We start from the raw sequence: 18,062 nt of genomic DNA, 5'->3' as shown, positions 1-18,062 counted from the left end.
CATTATACATTCTAATACTTTATTAACACTTAGTGAATGTGCAACTAATATTGCTAAAAGCCACAGGTGTGGTAATGGTTAATGTGCCAAACATCCTAATTAAAGCTTGTTTGCTATACTGATTTTTCAAATGACAGAAAGGATATAACATAGATGTTATATTTGCAATCTTTTCTGTTTTCTAACACTGTTCTAAGTAGGACTTGAAGAATACTTAGACCAACAAATTCAGGTGCATTCCTTCTGAAACCGTGTTCTCTTCCACTCTGAGCATTGTTAGCCTTTACAACATTGACATCTTTTTCCAAAGACGTACGGGTTAGGAAGTTGTGGGCGTGCTATGTTGGCGCCGGAAACGTGGCGACAATTGCGGGCTGCCCCCTGAACACTCTACGCAAAAGATGCATTTCACTGTGTGTTTTGATGTACATGTGACTAATAAAGATCTTACCTTATCTTATGTCACGTGTCAGGTAGTTATGTACATAAAGAGATTCTCCACTGACGGTAAGGGCTTCACCTTTGGACTGGGATTGTGAGTGGTGCCAAGGGTCATAAAGAGAGAAGATACTCTTACATTTGCTGTTGCCAGAAGTTCAGAACATCAGAAGGAATGTGAGATCACTGTTTTACTTACAAACTTTTTTTTGATTGATTGAGTGGACTTTCCTGTTGAACTGTGGTCACAAGTCATATTAACTAAGTGTATTACACTTACTGTCACTGGAAGTCTCCACTAGGAGTAGGCCTATGGGAGTTGTGTTCACATTAATAAAGCAAACTGTTTTCTCCTTGTTACTAACTGTTTGAGAAGATTTGTTTTATTATGCATATTGATTGGATCAGAATCATATTGTAATAAGCCAGCATTTTGCAGCATCTGGTGCACATAATCTGATCCACAAATATGTGGAAGGTAAAGGCTTCCAAGAGAAGCGGAGAGAGAGAATGGAGAACACTAGGGTGGATACCACCCAATGAGCTTAGTCTTGTTGCCCAGTTATTGATAACAATTGGGCCATGTAAAGATTGGAATCAGGGTATAGGAAACAGTGCAAAGAAACGACCCTATGCTTTCGAAGACTGTTAATGGAAGTGGGTCTTCCAGATATTCCCGAGGAAAGGGTAAATCAAGTGGGATGGATATTACTTGGAGGACTGAAGCTTACAAAAAGAAAAGGATGCATTAGAAGCTGAAGTTCAGGTGTTATAAAGAGAGAACATTCAGTTGCAGAGTCCCAATGTTACATTACTAGAGGCAGCGTGAGCTTCCCAAGAGAAAAGGGTAGATGATAAGATGTTCAGTCTGGCTGATGATTTGCTATAGTGAAATATTTTTTAAAAACTTTCTAGGTGAAGGTGGGCAGTTAATCCAGTGGAGGTTAAGGTTTTATTAACAAAAGAATGGGATCTTGAGAAATGGGACAGAGATGAAGAGAAGAGAGAATGGTGAGAAGAAGCAGAAGTTCAACCTGGCATAGTTAACAAAACAAAAGGGATGGCATGACAACAGCCTCAGCAATCCTGGGCAATGTGTGTTTACCCCCAGACAGAGTTATAAGACATAGCAAAACAAAATAAGCAACAGCCATGGGAAACCTTGGCAGCATGGTTAATGAGACCCTGGGACCAAGAGGCTGATAATGTCTAGCTTACTAATCAAAGGCTGCAGAGGTTAGGAGTTCTCTCCTTAAACTCTATGATAAATCTGTTTTACAGGCAGCAGCTGGGAAACATGTACAGACCCTGTTTAAGTGGGTGGCAGCTGCCGTTACAGACAGATCTCCCGATGTTATGGACTGGGAGGAGAAACACACCCCTGCCATACAGCGGAGGATGATAACAGCCTCTGAAGTAGCACAAGAGCAGTTCACTCCAGTTGAGGTCGTGCAACCGACTGAAGTTAAGCAACAAATGGGGACTGTTGCGGACAGTATAGAAACTGGAATGGGTGAAGAGCAGGGGAGCACAGTAACAACCCGTCGATTCATTACGTTCAGCCACATAAATTCTAGAGTCAGTCAACTGAAGCACTCTGCAAAGAAACCAGGCCAACCACTACAATCAACTTTACAAGCATCAAGGTGAAAAATGTAATTGTTTGTGATGAGCTTGAAGACACACAATCAATGTAGCCTAAAACTGAAGAGAGCTACCCTGTAGCTGAAGGAACGAACACCACATTGGCTCTGGAGTCGGGAATCAGTGTGAAACCTCTCCAGGAGAGCAGCTTGAAGAATTGGAGGTAATGGAAACTGCTGAAAAAGATGCTGGTGAAGTGTCAACAACCAAACAGGTTAAAACAGAAATGACTTGTCTTACAAGTGAGTCATTGAGTAAGCAGTGAAAGTGAAATTATGGGTCTTGAGCAGGCTACAGATGTGGTTGAGCCTGCAGAGGAAGTAGAGTGACCTCTGTGCAAAAGAACAAACCAGCACCAGATGAAGTTGAATCTGGTGAAAAGATGTCATTTAAAAATGGTGAACTTATTCAGAATGACCAGCTGGCTGCAACAGATCAAGATGGACAAACTGATGTGCAGTTATCAAGCGGTGCAGCTGAAGAACCCCTCCAGTTGCCTGCCATAATCTCCAACCCAGTATTCAAAAGAAAATAGAAGTAATCCCTGTGACGACGGGAATGAGAGGATGTCAAGAGATGTGGTGGCATGAGAGGGGTTGTCATGTGATGGGGTGGGGTGAGAGGGGTTGTCATGTGATGAGTTGGGGTGAGAGGGGTTGTCATGTGATGAGTTGGGGTGAGAGGGGTTGTCATGTGATGGGATGGGGTGAGAGGGGTTGACTTTAGGATTGGGATTGAGTTGTGCCAAGGGCTGTGAAGAGAGAAGACACTCCTACAGTTACTGTTGCCAGGAGTCCAGCACAGCAAAAGGACACTGTTTTGCTTGAGAACTATTGAGTGGACTTTCCTTTTGAACCATGGTCACAAGTGGTATTAAGGGCTATTGATGACTCTTACATTTGTCATCACTGGAAGTCTCCACTAGGAGTAGGGCTATGAGAGTTGTGTTTAATATAGTAAACTGTTTTCTCCTTGTTACTAATTATGTAATAAAACAAATGTTCTCAAACCTATTGATTGGATTAGAATCGTACTGTAATAAACTAGCATTCAGCATGATGTTGCAATCTTCAAAGATTTTTGTATTTGATATTCTTTGGAAGAAAGAAACCAATTAAAATAAGCATTTCCAGGATGAATCTTCTACAATGTTAATGTGAAAGATCTCTGGTTCTCCCTTTATATATACTGCTTTAATTTATTGGGTTCTCTCATTGCCTTACCATCAGATGCAGCAAATGCTGTGACACAGCAAAGTAAAGAAAAAATAGCTGAGGCATCTCAAACTCATCTCCCTTCAGCTACCTCAGCTGGGAATATCGCTCAACCACAGAGAGGAGGGTGATATTTCATTCCCAATCGCCATCCACCAAATGTGATGTTCTCCATGGATGAATACTCGCTAGTACTCACCAGCTAGACTCCACACAAGAATATTTCATCAGATCTTCTCCTTACATGTGTAACTATTATCACAACAGGAGAGAGGACAGGAAACAGTGGCAGAGGAAGGTGTCACTTGGCAATACCACGGTAGGACGAGATTAAGTTCTAAAACTTTGATTTCTAAAACATTGTGATTTCTCCTACGGTGTGACTCTAACCTACTTTACTCTTTTTTCTGCCATCTTAGTTCTGGAGAAGAACCAAACTTCAGCACATTTAGCCAAAACAATTCTTGGAAACACTTTGGCAATACCATGTGCAGCACCATATGGGTTATGGCAATGCCACTGCAGGTGATCCTATTGATACACCTGTCTGTAGTTATCAGATAGTGAGCACAGACCACATTCCCATTCAAAATCCATCCACTTAAGATTATGCTATTATGTTTCCAGAAAAAAAAACTCACAAGAGGAAAGTAACTTTTGCCAAATATGGCAATAGATGGTTCTGTGTTCTGTTCTCCAAGGCTCTGTGCCTCCACTAATAAAGGAACCTCAACAGTGGAACAGGAGTCAATAATTCCATAAGGCTTGGGACTGGAATAAACCACACCATGCTGGTCATCCAACTCCTGTGGAAAGAAAACACAAAAGCAATAAAGGTCAAATCAAATATTCAAATCAAGTGAATGCATTTCAATGGCAGTACCATGCATGGTAGTATTGAAGTGGGATGTTTGTAAAAACAAGCAAAATAACACTCTCAGATAAAACTCAACCACTTTTTGTGAACAGTCACTCAGCAAAGAGAGGAAGATGATTGCTGGGGAATGGGTCGCTTTCATATACTTGACATCCCCTTCATACACGACACACTCTTGTATATTCTCTGAAAAAGACTTCTCAGAGTCATATAGCAAAGAGGTCACCAGGTCCATGCCGACCAACGTACATCTATACAAGTCCCATTTACTTGCATTTGGTTTGTAGCCTACTATGCCTTGGTGATTTAAATGCTAATCCAAATGCTGCTTGAACATTGTGAAAGTCTCTGCCTTCACCACCTCCTCGGGCAGTGTAGTCCAAATTCCAACCACTCTCTGAGTGTGAAAAAATTCCCCTCAGATCTCCTCTAAACCTCCTAACTCTCACCTTATACGCATGTCCTCTTGTTTTGGACACCCCCACCATGGGAACAAAGATTCTTACTCTTTACCCTGCTTATCCCTCTCATACGTTCATACACCTCTATCAGGTCACCTGGCAGCCTCCTCTGTTCACAAAAAGCATCATTTTGCACTTGTCAAGATTAAATTCCTTCTGTTATTGCTCCACCCAACTTTCCAACTGACCAGTACCATGCTTTAGCCCAAGAAGGTCATCTTCATTGTCCACAGCACCACAAATTTTAGTGTTATCTGCACACTTACTAACCCCACCTCCTACATTCATGTCCAAGTTGTTAATGTATATCACAAACATCAAGTGTCCCATCACTGATTCTTGTGGTAGACCACTGGATGGAGACTTCTGATCAGAAAAGCAACCTTCCACCACCATCCTCTGCTTTCTATTACCAAGACAAGTTTTGGACCTTCCCAGACTTCCATGTGGGACCTTGTCAAAGGCCTTACTGGAGACTATGTAGATTATATCAACCAATCCTTTCAAGGGAATTGATACTGTAGTGGTCCCTTTACATGGAAGTTTCAAAGTCAAGTTTATTGTCATACGCACGTACATGTACGCACAGGTGCAGTGAAAAACTTACTTGCAGCAGCATCACAGGCACATAGCATCACAGAAGCAGGATTCACAAGAAAAACATAAATTAAACATAAATTATATACAATTTTTACAAGAAAGAACACAACTAGAACAAAAAAAAACACCAAGTCCATTTTAGTGCAAAGTGGTCATAGTGTTGTTAAACTGCAGTGATTATGGTTGTGCAGGTTGGTTCAAGAACCAATCAGTTGAAGGGAAGTAGCTGTTCTTGAACCTGGTGGTTTGGGACTTCAGGTTTCTGTATCTCCTGCATGATGGTAGCTGTGAGAAGATGACATGGCCCGGTTTTATCACTTCCTTATTCATGGAACATCACTGAAAACAGACACATTATTTCAATGTGTGCCAATTGCTAAGGCACCTTTCCATTCTAATTCTTCAAGGGGAGGGAAGTATTGCTGAGGCTGCAGGATTCATTGGCACAGTTGTGTGAGGCGATCAGTTTCAGAATGCTGCGCCAATGCCTGTTCTATAAATGCCTGCTAGTCAGAGTCAATGATATTTCATCTTCCTCTTCACTCTGGGCCAGCAGACTTCCTCGTACCACTTGGAGGAAGCACACGTTGCTTATGCCCCTACCCTCGGCCCTTACTCACCATGGAAGCTTTAATTGCAATAATTGCATTGAAATTGAGATATTAGGGCTCTGTGATGGCTAGAAGCCATGCATAATCTGAACAGATAACGTAAAGATTTGCATGGCTGGGGAACAATCTCTGCTTCTCTCTTGTTGTGCACTATATCTGAGACTCCTGAGGTCACACTTTGTTCAATTCATGACCGGGTTGTAGATTATGCCTCAATCCACAGATGTCATGTATTTATATCTCTTTAAGAATAATAATGACAGAGTATGATATTACTACTGACATATATAATATACCACCATTTTCGAAAACCAAGCAGATGAGGCAATCCACTCACGTGACACAGAACATAGAACAGTACAGCATAGGAACAAGCCACCACCACTTCCCCTGTTACTGGGTTCAAGGCACCTAACACTCTCAGTGTAAAAAAAAACATGCCTTGCAAATCTCCTTTAAACTTTCCTCCCTCCCCTTAAACCTATGCCCTCTAGTATTTGACATTTTCAGCATGGGTAAAGACTCTGGCCATCTACCCTACCTATGCCTCTTATAATTTTATACACTTCTGGCAGGTCACCACTCAGCTCCAATGAAAACAGTCCAAGTTTAGAAAGGTTTGGTTACCTATATGCAGCCTGGTTTTTCTTGTATTTTCAATTATAACAATGCCTGGTGAATCCTCTGCATTAGGGAGGTCCACACCTCCCAGCAGAGTGAACTTGCACCAGGTAATGTGATTCAGTGGGTCTCCTCTTTAAGTCTTTATCATGCCGATGATGTGGACAATAGGTGGCTTCCATCTACATTGCCCATGCACTTTCCATCACATTATTTGCAATGCTGCAGGTTCAGGTTTTCGTCACCTGTTCTGTATAGATCCACCATTGTAATAGTGACCCATACAGGAGAATAGATTAACCAGCACAAAGTCTCCAGCTCACTGTTGCCTTTTTTTGTTATTTATTCACAGGATGCAGTGTCATTGGCAACGTTGGTATTTATTACCCATTGCTAACTGCCCGTGAACTCATTTAGGAGTTAGCCACAATGGTGTCACATAAGGGCCAGAACTGGTAGGGATGGCAGATTTTCTTCGCTGAAGAGCATTATTAACCCAGATGGGTTTTTTACAATAATCCGGTAGTTTCATAGTTATCGTTAGTGAGACAGGTTTTTTTTAAATTTACTATTTTTATTTAATTACTTGAATTTCAATTGCCTAGTTGCCATGGTAGTTGAAACTCATGTTCTGGATCAAAAGTCCAGAATTCTGGCTCTGACCCAGTATAACCACTCTGTTACTGTGTCCACAGATAACAGATAGCTCTGGACTGAGAGAGCTGGACAAATAGCAAGGCTACCCTACTGCAGGGTCTGTTCTGATGTTACTGTAAGTCAAACAATAACCACTTCAGCTTCTAAATAGAGTAATTGTCAATTTCTTTACATGTATTGATTTCTGAGTGTTTACTCATCAATCAAGGTACTTGCGTTAAAGGTTCCATTTGATTGGAATGAATGATTCCACTCTGCATCTCCGGGAGTCAGCTTTAACTCAGTTGTTAATGATGAGGCAATGTCTGGTGTTTCTCTATGTCTAATACCCATCCGGACTGACTTCCACCTTCAGGCAAAGAACCTTTTATATATAAACGCACATATTCCACTATTTCATTAATACCATTTAAGCGTGAGAAAAAAATCTGCTACAGTACAGGCAGGCCATCAGTGAGGGTTACCGTGCCAGCTTGACACACGTTTCAATGCAGACAATAGGTCAGATTTTCATCAGCGTTTGCAGGTGAGATCTACTGCAGGATGGAACCGGAACAATTGCCTCCTGAGATGGGACAGTGGTTAATGAATGCTGCAGGAGGCTGTAGAGGTGTGTGTGTGTGTGTGTGTGTGTGTGTGTGTGTGTGTGTGTGTGTGTGTGTGTGTGTGTGTGTGTGTGTGTGTGTGTGTGTGTGTGTTGCCCTTGGAAACAGGATCCTCAAGAGGATCTGTGGGCAATCAGTTTGGTCCTGACAGTACATCCAAAGAAGGAAGCCTTCACCTCCACAATTTCCTATGCCTGATTCTACTCCCTCTCCTCCTCCTCCCCCTCCTGATGCTGAAAAGCCTCAGGCAGAGGCAGAGTTTGCCCAGAGTGCTGCAGAGCCCTGAAAGACACTGTTCAATAGGTTCTATATGGTCCCTTGCAATCATTGTGGTGCACCCTCCAATTCTCTTTGATGTATAAATATGAGCCAGAAGCCATGGAAGGAAGGATCTCTCCCTTATCCCTCAAGATCGGGCCCTTGGAACAGCACAGTGGCTGAAGTCTGGTGGAAAACTACTGAAAGAATCACAAGAACTCCAGGATGCAGCAGAATTCCTGACTAGATGTGGACATGTCAGATGGAGTATAATGTGGAAAAATGTGAGGTTATCCACTTTGGTGAAAAAAGGTAGAAAAGCAGAGTACTTTTCCAATGGCGAGCGACATAAAGGTGTTGGTGTTTTAAACTCCAGAGGATAGAGGCCCAGTTTGCTTAATTCTTCTTCCTACGACAAACCCACCACCTCAGGAGTCAATCATGTGAACCTTTGTCACAATACTTGTATCACAAAATGTCCTTTCTTTGGGAGGGAGGCCAGACCAGTATATAATATTATGGGTGTGGTCTCACCTGGACCATTTATAACTGCAGTAAGATTTCATTACTCTTGTACTGAGATCCTCTTGCGATGAAGACCAACTGACAGTTTGCCTTCCTCACTGCTCACTCTACCTACATATCAACTTTCATGTTCCTCACACAAGGAGCCCAGGTGCCCAGAACACCAACACGTTCCAATCTCTCACCATTCATAAAACACTCTACTTTTCTACTTTACTTCCAAAGTGCATGACCACACACTTTCCATCTATCAGGTCCTCCCCCATTCACTCACCCTGTGAGCCACAGCTCATACTGGCACCTGGCTTTGTATCACCTTTGGAAATGTATCCCTGTTCCTTCAGCCTTGATTGGTGTAATTACTGGAATTCACTCACCAACTGCATCATCCCTGCACCACAAGGACTGCAGTGGTCCGATAGATGGCTCATCACCAGTGTCTCAAGGACAGGATTAAGTGGTAATAATCTTGGGATTATTAACCTGAACCATGCATAAACTGGCATAGGTTTCAACAAATAAGAGAGATAAGTGCATGGCACGGAGTGGTAGAAGTGAGGGCACCAGCACAGACACAGGAAGTCCAGATGAAGGGTCTCAACACAAAACATTGACTGTCCATCTCCCTCCATAGATGCTGTCTGACCGACTGAGTTCCTCCAGCATCTTGTGTGTTGCTCCAGATTCCAGCATCTGCTGTCTCCTGTAGCTTGATAAGGGGGGACTATTTGGTTAATACTGTCTCCACTGAAACCAGCTGGAATGAGCATCCTTGCGAATAAGGGCTTAAGGTAATAAAACAGTGGCAGCATTCACGTGAAGGAAGGGTTAAAGATTCAAAGGGAAAGAGCAAGTCCACAAAGCAAAGTATCAGTTTGGGGTAACAAGCAGAGTGAGGCAGGAATGGACAGTTTACCAGTCATACTGCATCACGGAACAAAGTCAATTCAAGGAAAAATGTTAAAATTAAAGGCATTGCATCCGAATTGCTGCGGCATTGATGGCAAAATGGACAAACTAGTGGCAGAACTAGAAATTTAATGCATTCGACTGATAGCACCTACAGAATCATGGTTGCATGGCGACCAAGGTTTGGAATTAAATATTCCAGGGAACACAAAAAGGAAAAGGAGACAGGAGGGGGTGGAGCCAGTGGTTATCCACAGTAATAATGGATGACATAAGTGCAGCAGTGAGGACTGATCTTGGCCTGGTAGAACAGAAAGTAGAAGGTATAGAGATAAAAGACAACAAAGGGTAATTAACATTGGCTGGAGTGGCTTCCAGGTTCCCGAACAGAGCAACATAAATGAAGATGTCATTGATTAAGAAATAAGTAAAGCTTATCGTAAGTTAATCATACAGGCTGGGTAAACCGAATTGACAATAGGAGGATGAGTTACAGTACGCCTTTGGGACAGGTTCTGGAACAATGCATCAACAAACAAATGAGGAAAAATCTATTTTAGATTTTATCTTGTTCAATGAAACTGGGTTAATAAGTAATCTCAGTATAAGGAAAATGTAGTCACTTCTTCAACAAACAAGAGATAAGAAGAGATAAATTATAGTCGGCCTACTCCACACCAGCATTGCCCACTGAAAACACAGGCCATTCATGTAGAAGCAAGCCTTCACACTTACAAAGCCTGGTTTGTGATCGTTAAAGTAGACCTGCTTGAGTAGGTGAAGATTAAAAACACTGTAGATGCTGGTATTTAAAATAAAACAGAAAATGCTGGAAATACTCAGCAGTTCAGGCCACATCTGTGGGAAGAGAAACAGAGTTAATATTTCAGATCAAAGGCCCTTCATCAGAACTGTTCTGATCAGATGCCTTCGACCTGAACCGTTAACTCTGTTTCTCTCCCCACCGATGTGGCCTGACCTGCTGAGCATTTCCAGCATTTTCTGTTTGCATTCTGCTTGAGTAGGCGTCAGGTCATGGACCCTGATGCTGGGAACCTGCCTCATGTACGTCTTTTGTGCTTGTACTGAAATACTTACCCAGGACAATAGCTCACCTTTGGCCCCTTGGGCTTTAGTCTTTGAGCAACCACTTACAGAATCAATATTTGTTTACTTCTCATGTAACTACTCGTCCTTTGATTGTTCTTCTGTCATGTGTAAATTTCATGTTAGTCACCTTTAGCTATACATGGTGAGGAAAAACACATTTGCTGGGTTAACCTGATTCAGAACCACTGGGCAGCCTGGCTGAGGCATTATGAAATGCACCACTACAGAGGAAGAAAATGCTGTATGCTATCCAATGATCCAGTCTGGTTTCGGCACACTGCACACTAGGGTATCAAGCCACTTGGCCACCTCTTGGACCAACTACATTCATCAGGGTATGGTGCCATCCACGTTGACTATAAAGAAACCTTCACGTTGCGGGCAGTCCCCAGATTACGACAGGGTTCTGTTCTTGACAACTGTTCGTAACCAAACTGTTCACAAGTTGGAAATGTGTGTGGGAGAGGGTCACAGAAACAGCTGTGACGGGAGAGCGAGTAGGCACGGGGAGAGCGAGTAGGCACGGGAACAGCGGCCGCCAGCCGGCCTCACTGACTCAGTGAGTGAATGAGTGAATCTGCTCAGCGCTCCCAGCTCTGCTTGGATCAAACCAGTCTCCGATTGTTGTTGGCTCAGGGTTGGGGGGGTTGGTGGGGAGAGAAGGCGTGCAGAAGTGCCCCATTCCCACCTGGTTGAAGATGCCTGCCGCCTCACAGCAGCTGGGAAACCCATCCCCATCCATCCTGCTGACTCAAAATGGTTGGTTCATATGTACGGGGTGTTCATAACCTGGGGAGGATCTGTACTCTACTTATGCAATAACCCCTGTGATATCATCAGTCCAGCACCAATGTATTCTAATTAAAACTAACCTGTGGAACTACACCGTAACAAGCTGGAAGGTCATTAGTATTCTGAAGTTTTATCAGGCATTGGTAAGGGTACTTGAGAAAGCAACGTCCAAGGTCAATTTGTGAGTTAATCACCTCCACAATAGGAACGACACATCTGGAGAACAAAAGTAGGCAAAAACTGGTGAGTAATCAGCCAGTCATATTGAAGCTTCTGAACAAAGGTGGCAACAATTTATGTCGAATAGGCCTGGAAATTCCTTCCCACAACTCTTTAAAAAAACGTTCCCATGCAGAGCAAAATTGGAGCCAGTTTTGGATGTCTTAAAGCCCATCAGATTTGACTCCTGACTTTTCAGCAGGATATAAGTTTGCCCTTAGAAACATACACTAAACTGTGCTACTAATGCAACTAAATGTTGGCACACTGTCCACAATAACACTTCAGAAATCAGTCCTGTTCTCCCTCCCCTCTCTCCCATGTCAGACAGGGCAGGAACAATGGCATTTTTACTTCTGCCTTTATTCAGGATCTGCCTCTGCTGCTAAGGTCATGATGAATATCAACCCCGCCCTCCCCCAAGATCACCTCCAACTCTTCCCTGAAAATCACCCTCCACCCCCACAAAATACTCACCACCACCCCACCCTTCCCCAAAATCACCTCTCACCCTTCCCCCAAGGTCTCCCACCGCCCAACTTTCCCCACTCTCTCCCAGTTCAAAGGCCTGGTATTAAGACACCTGGAAGGGTAATTATATTCTGCACTCTCCACTGTGAAATCAGCATGGAACATGGGTTGCTCACTGTTTGTCACAGACACATAGGAATAGATTCTTAGGGATCTGTCTGGAAGGATATCTGACATTGTGGACCACCCAATTTTTCTTTCAAATAATACTGATGTTTCTCTGGTTTTCCAGTTCATATTCAAACCTGATTTTACTTTGTAAACTATCTTAAATACCACCACGGTGCCTGTAATGTGGTGTGCTGCAAAATGCAATGGCTGGCGATCTGCAAACAAGTTCATTACACTATTCAGCAAAGTGATTTGACATCTTCGGCCCCTGACTTCCATATCCGCAGGATCGATGAAAAGGGAAGTTACCGTGCCGAGATGGGGATTGCTGATACCTCCTGGCCGACGTGCTCCACATCCACAACCAGGGCCGACTCATATTTCTTTAGAGTGTTGGAGCACAATGTCACCTAGGAGAAAAGATTCATGGATCAGAATGAGAAATTCCTGTCAACTTGCAGAGAGCACAATTTGACAGTTCTGGCTTGCCCTAAGAACAGCTTTGGTGTAATTTATAATTAAATCCTTCTGTCCGGTATTTGGAGTAGGGAAGCAGTTATATTCTCAAAACAAATTACTCATAGAGGTTGTGGATTACAAATTGGACATGCAGGATGAAGTCTTGAGGTGGTGTGTGTGTGTGTGTTTATGTGTACATGAGTTTAGTGTTCAATGTATTCTTTAATTGTTCCATATATCACAAGATCAGACCTATCATTAAAATAAAAACATGGGATTAGTATCAGTGGGTGATTGATGGTCAGTACGGACTCAGTGGGCTGAAGGGCCTGTTTCTGTGCTGTATCTCTCTATAGTTCTATGTTTCTGGACATAGGTACACTGTTGAGCCTACACATGCTTTTTTAATATAATTTTTCACTTTTTGATGCACTGGTGTCTGAGGGGATGATGGTGGATGTGGTGCCAATCGAGTGGGTTGTTTTATCCTGGATGGTGGTGTGCTTCTTGAGAGTTGACACTGCACTTATTCAGGCAGATGGAGAACATTTTATCACACTCCTGACTTGCACCTTATGGATGGTGGATGCTGAGATGTCAGGAGGTGAATCATTCATCACAGGATACCTAGCTTCTAGCCTAATCTTGCAGCCACAGTATTTATGTAGCTGACCTGGTTGTGCTTCTGGTTAATAGTGACCCAGTAATGTGGATGGTGACGAACGCAGCAATAGCAACGACGAGGGATGTTAAGGGTACTTAGAGACAGTCATTGCCTGGCACTTTCGTGGCACAAACATTACTTGTTCCTATTGTCAATGTTGTCTCAGTTTCCTTGCAAGCAGACACGGACTGCTTCACTGCCTTGGGAGCTGAGAATGGAATTGAAGTTTGTTAATCCTCAGTGATCATCCCTACTCCTGATGCTATGATGGAAGGAAGGTCTTTGACGAAGGAACTGAAGATGGGAGTTGGGCCTCACACACTGCAATGAGGAATTCCTGCAATGATGTCCTGGGGTGATTAACCTCTAATAAGCACAACAGTCTCTACTGGTGAAACATTTGGCTCCATCCATCAGAGTGCTTTCCCTTTGATGCTCACTGACTTCAGTTTTACAAGATGTCAAATGCGGTCTTCATGTCGAGGCCGGTCACTCTCACCTTGCCTCTGGAACTCCCCTCCTTGGTCCACATTTGGTCCAAGGCTGTGATGAGGTGTGGAGCAGAGTGGTTCAGGCAGAACCTGATTGGGTATTGGTGAGCTGGTTATTGGAGAAGGTGTGGTTTGATGGCACAGTTGATGACATCTTCCATCACTGCTTTTGACTGAGAGTAGATTGATTACATGGTAATTAATTAGATTGGATTTGCCCAGCTTTTTATGTTCTGGACATGGCTTTGCACATTGCTGGGTAGATGTCAGAGTTATGACAGCAGTGGAACAGCCTGGATAGAGACACAGTTAGTTCTGGAGGATGTATCTTCTGTACTACAGCCAGGATGTTTTGTGGACTCATAGTCTTTGCTGAATGCAGTGCTCTTAGACATTTCTTGATAACTCATGTTGTGAATCAAATTGGCTGAAGATTGGCTTCTGTATGGTGGGATCCCAGGAGGAAGATTAATGCATCATCCGCTCAGCACCTGTGGCTGAACATAGTTGTAAATGTTTCAGCCTTGTCCTTCAAACTCAAATGTTGGCCCAGCCACACTGAGATATGATATTTATTTATTAGTCACATGTACATTGAAACACACAGTGAAATTCGTCTTTTTACTTTACTAAGAATGTACTGGGGGTAGCCCGCAAGTGTTGCCACTCTTCCAGCACCAAGATAGCGTGCCCACAGCTCCTTACCTGTATGTCTTTAGAATGTGGGAGGAAACCGGAGCACCCGGAGGAAACCCACGCAGACACGGGGAGAACATACAAACTCCTCACATATAGCAGCGGGAATTGAACCCGGATCGCTGGCACTGAATAGCGTTATGCTAACCGTTACATTTCCGTGCCACAGGTAGTTCTTACATATGTACATATGAACGTATGAATTAGGAGCAAGGCTTTGTCCCTGAAGTCTGTCCCATGATTTAATCACTTTGTGGTTTATCTGACTAACACCTTTCCTTTCCTTTGCATTCCATCTACCCGCAGCAACCTTTCACGTCTTGCTCATTAAGTATTTATCCACCTCTGCTTTAAAAATATTCAAATACTCTGTTTCTTCCTTAGTTTAAGGAAGAAAGTTCTAAAGTTTACGATCCCCTGAGAAAAAAATTCACCTCATCCCTCCTTTCAGTGGGTGACTCCCTATGTTTAAACAATGACCCTCCAGTTCTAAATTCTCCCATAAGAGGAAATATCCTCTCCATACCCACCCTGTCAAGACCCCTCAGGTTTAATCAAGGCTCCTTTCACTCTTTTAAACTCCAGCAGATACAGGTCTAGTCCATCCAATCTTTCCTCCTAAGACAATTCATCCATTCCGGGTATCAGTCCCTTTGTAGACAACTTCTTTTTCTACCTTTGCATCATCCACAAATTTAGCAACCATATCTTTCATTGAAGTCATTTATATAAATTGTAAAAAGTTGTGCCCCTTGCATCAATCCCTGTCTCTTCCTTGGTGGAATTAAGCTACAATGATTGGAAAGGCTGGGTCTGTTTTACCTGGGGTGAAGGAGGCTGAGAGGCGACATGATAAAGGTACATACAATGATGAGAGGCACAGATGGGGTAGATAGCCAGAGTCTGTTTCCCCTGGTAGGGGTGTCTAGAACTAGGGGGCATGGGTTTAAGGTGAGAGGGAGGAGGCTTAAAGGAGATCTGAGGGGTAAATTTTTCACTGAATGGTAGTTGGTATCTGGAATGAGCTGCCAGAGAAGGTGGTGGAGGCAGGAACAGTAACAACATTTAAAGAGGCATCTGGACAGGTGCTTGAATGAGCAGGTCATGGAGAGGTATGGAATTAATGCAGGCAGTTGGAATTAGTAAGCGATAGGCATAATGGTCGGCATAGATACAGTGGACTGAAGGGCCTGTTTCTTTGCTGTACAACTCTATGACTCTACTCAGGACCAGACCTCATTACAGCTTTGGTGCAAATGTGGAAATAAAAGAGTTTAATTCCAGAAGCATGGTGAAACTGTTATATTTAACTGAAATAAAACAGCAAAGGTTGGAAATATTCAGAAGGTCAGGCGTTATCTGTGGAGAGAGAAACAGATGGGTTTCATCAGACCCATCATTATTTTGAAGTCTCCAAGATGAGTTTATCCTGGTACCCTTTAAACCACAGTCCACACCACAATTCTTCAAATGATGAAGTGTTAGTTATCGGGATAAATTGTGCCAAACAGCCTAGATGGTAAACAGTGCCATATGGTGCTGAAATCTTTGTTTTTAAATGATGGACTGTAGTGACAAGGCAACTAGTGATTCTGCTGTTATTCAATCTCAAGAGCCTTCACTGCTGTGTGGAATTGTGCAGCGTCCCTACCATGGGCCTTTTTAATGAAGAGACAAAATGTCAGGGTTAGATAATGTTGTATTCAATGCTGCGATGTCAAAATTCAGTAATGCACCTGCTGAAAGTCTGTCCATGATAAATTTCATGCCCTCATGGTCAAGCTTCTCCAAAATTCTTGTACCATGGGTTCTGGATATCATTCATATTTTGGCAGGTGGGAAGCACACCACATGGATGCTGCCGGCAAGACTGGAACAATACATTAGTCATTCAGCTTGAAACCCATGTAGTCATTACCTTTGTTATTACCCTCCTGCCTTGGTGCAGTGCTAATTGAGGTGGGTGCTCTAGTGAATCTTCAAGCTATGAGGTTTGCCCCAGCAGTATTTCCTTAGAAATAGCTTTGTGACAAACTCGAGGAACTATATTGATTGAAGCCATGTCAGTTTCACTTGGAACTCAAAGCCACAATCAATGCCTGTTCTCATTACGCAAGTATTTTGCAGATAAGTTATGATCGGTGACATCTACTGAGATGGTCTCCTTTGACTATTCCACCTCTCCCTGTCCCTGCTGGACAACTTTAGCTCTCAAGATAGTAAGATTTTGGAACCAGCAGTAGATGAACCATGAGAGCTTTTTTAACGAGTAACACAGCCTATCTCTGGATAGGACGAGGTACCAAAGCCTCATCGGTGTCCACTGGACTCCTGGTGGCCCTGTAGCTCTGTTGCCCTCCGTTGCACAAACTGAAGTCTGGATTGGGATAAGGAGCCAAGGAAGAAGAAAATAATCATTGTCCCCAGTAGTCAGCATTCCATGATGTCCAGTGACTAAACACAGCGGGTATTGCAAGACTGCCTGAAAATAAAGGAGATTTCCAGGAACATGCCATTTACTATAACATTTCATCTCAGGGTCATACAACAGCTATCCCTCAGGAGGGACAGACCTTGTGATTTCTGTCGCATATTCTACATGCTGGGTGAGTTAGTGCATCAGGAAGTGCCAGCGTGAATATTTTATGAGATATGATTGATACCGTTTAACAATATTCAAGTGATATGAATTCTATTTCCCTTAATTCTATTTCCCCATACATAGAGCTTAAAAATCAAGTGCCAAGCAATAGAATTTCAAGGCCTATGCATTTTAATGACTCGTAGATTATGGAAACTGGCAAATAATGAGGTGAATGACATTGAAGGAAAAGTGAAAAGGGAAACAATTCTAAGAATTCTGTGCACAGGAGAAGGTCCTCCTTGAGTCTGCTCCACCAGTCAATATCCTACGCCTCCACCCAAGATGCACTCTCCTGCTGGACCTCCATATCTCTTGATTCTCTTGGAATCAAAAAATCAGCCTTTCTTGGAAGACTGCGCATCCTGAGCCCTCAGGGTAGGGAATTACAAAGAATTACAAACTTCAGTGTAAAAGGCTTTTTCTAATTGATCTGCTGCACAACTGTGTGCTTAAAGTACAAACTATTAATTCCTTTGAAGAGGAGACATTCAAGGAAATGATGAGATAACATTTCAAGTTATTAGCTTTAATCATTATCATGAAACAAAAAACATACAGGTGGTGAGTCTGTTTCAGTGCTTTCATCTCCTGGCTCACAGTATGAATTTGCTTGAAAAGAGGATTTCTATCTAATATGTAAACAAGAGCTGCTGGGATAAAAATACATGCAACTGGCCCCCAGCAGTAAACACAAAGCCCAAAGTATCTTGTACATTTGAGTTCCATGAAAGTCTTTCCTTTGCAAGCTTTGCCAGGTAGAGCTTGAGAGGTTTGGTTCATGGTAGTGACAGGATCAGAAGGAGTGTGCGAGAACAGGCCAGGCTTGGTTAGTGAGGCTTGGTCAGGCTGGCAATCAGAGGTTAGGGTTGGTGGTGGTCAGATCATAGGTCAGAGGTTGGTATCCAGTCAAATAAGTGGGTGGAGA

General features: G+C 42.9%; 1 protein-coding gene across 1 annotated transcript in view; it reads right to left on the bottom strand.

Annotated features, from left to right (window-relative positions):
- The window catches only part of hydin (HYDIN axonemal central pair apparatus protein), a 541,323-nt gene that overhangs the window by 340,459 nt on the left and 182,802 nt on the right, over positions 1 to 18,062 (bottom strand). The window contains exons 15-17 of the mRNA XM_052028752.1: positions 12,493 to 12,593; positions 11,403 to 11,538; positions 3,938 to 4,102 (exon numbers count right to left, since the gene is read on the bottom strand). Coding sequence (XP_051884712.1) covers positions 3,938 to 4,102; positions 11,403 to 11,538; positions 12,493 to 12,593 — 402 coding nt within the window. The remainder of the gene's footprint in view (positions 1 to 3,937; positions 4,103 to 11,402; positions 11,539 to 12,492; positions 12,594 to 18,062) is intronic.

This window comes from Pristis pectinata, chromosome 13 (genome assembly GCF_009764475.1).
Source record: "Pristis pectinata isolate sPriPec2 chromosome 13, sPriPec2.1.pri, whole genome shotgun sequence".
NCBI lineage: Eukaryota > Metazoa > Chordata > Chondrichthyes > Rhinopristiformes > Pristidae > Pristis > Pristis pectinata.
This window is presented reverse-complemented; position numbering and strand designations above follow the sequence as displayed.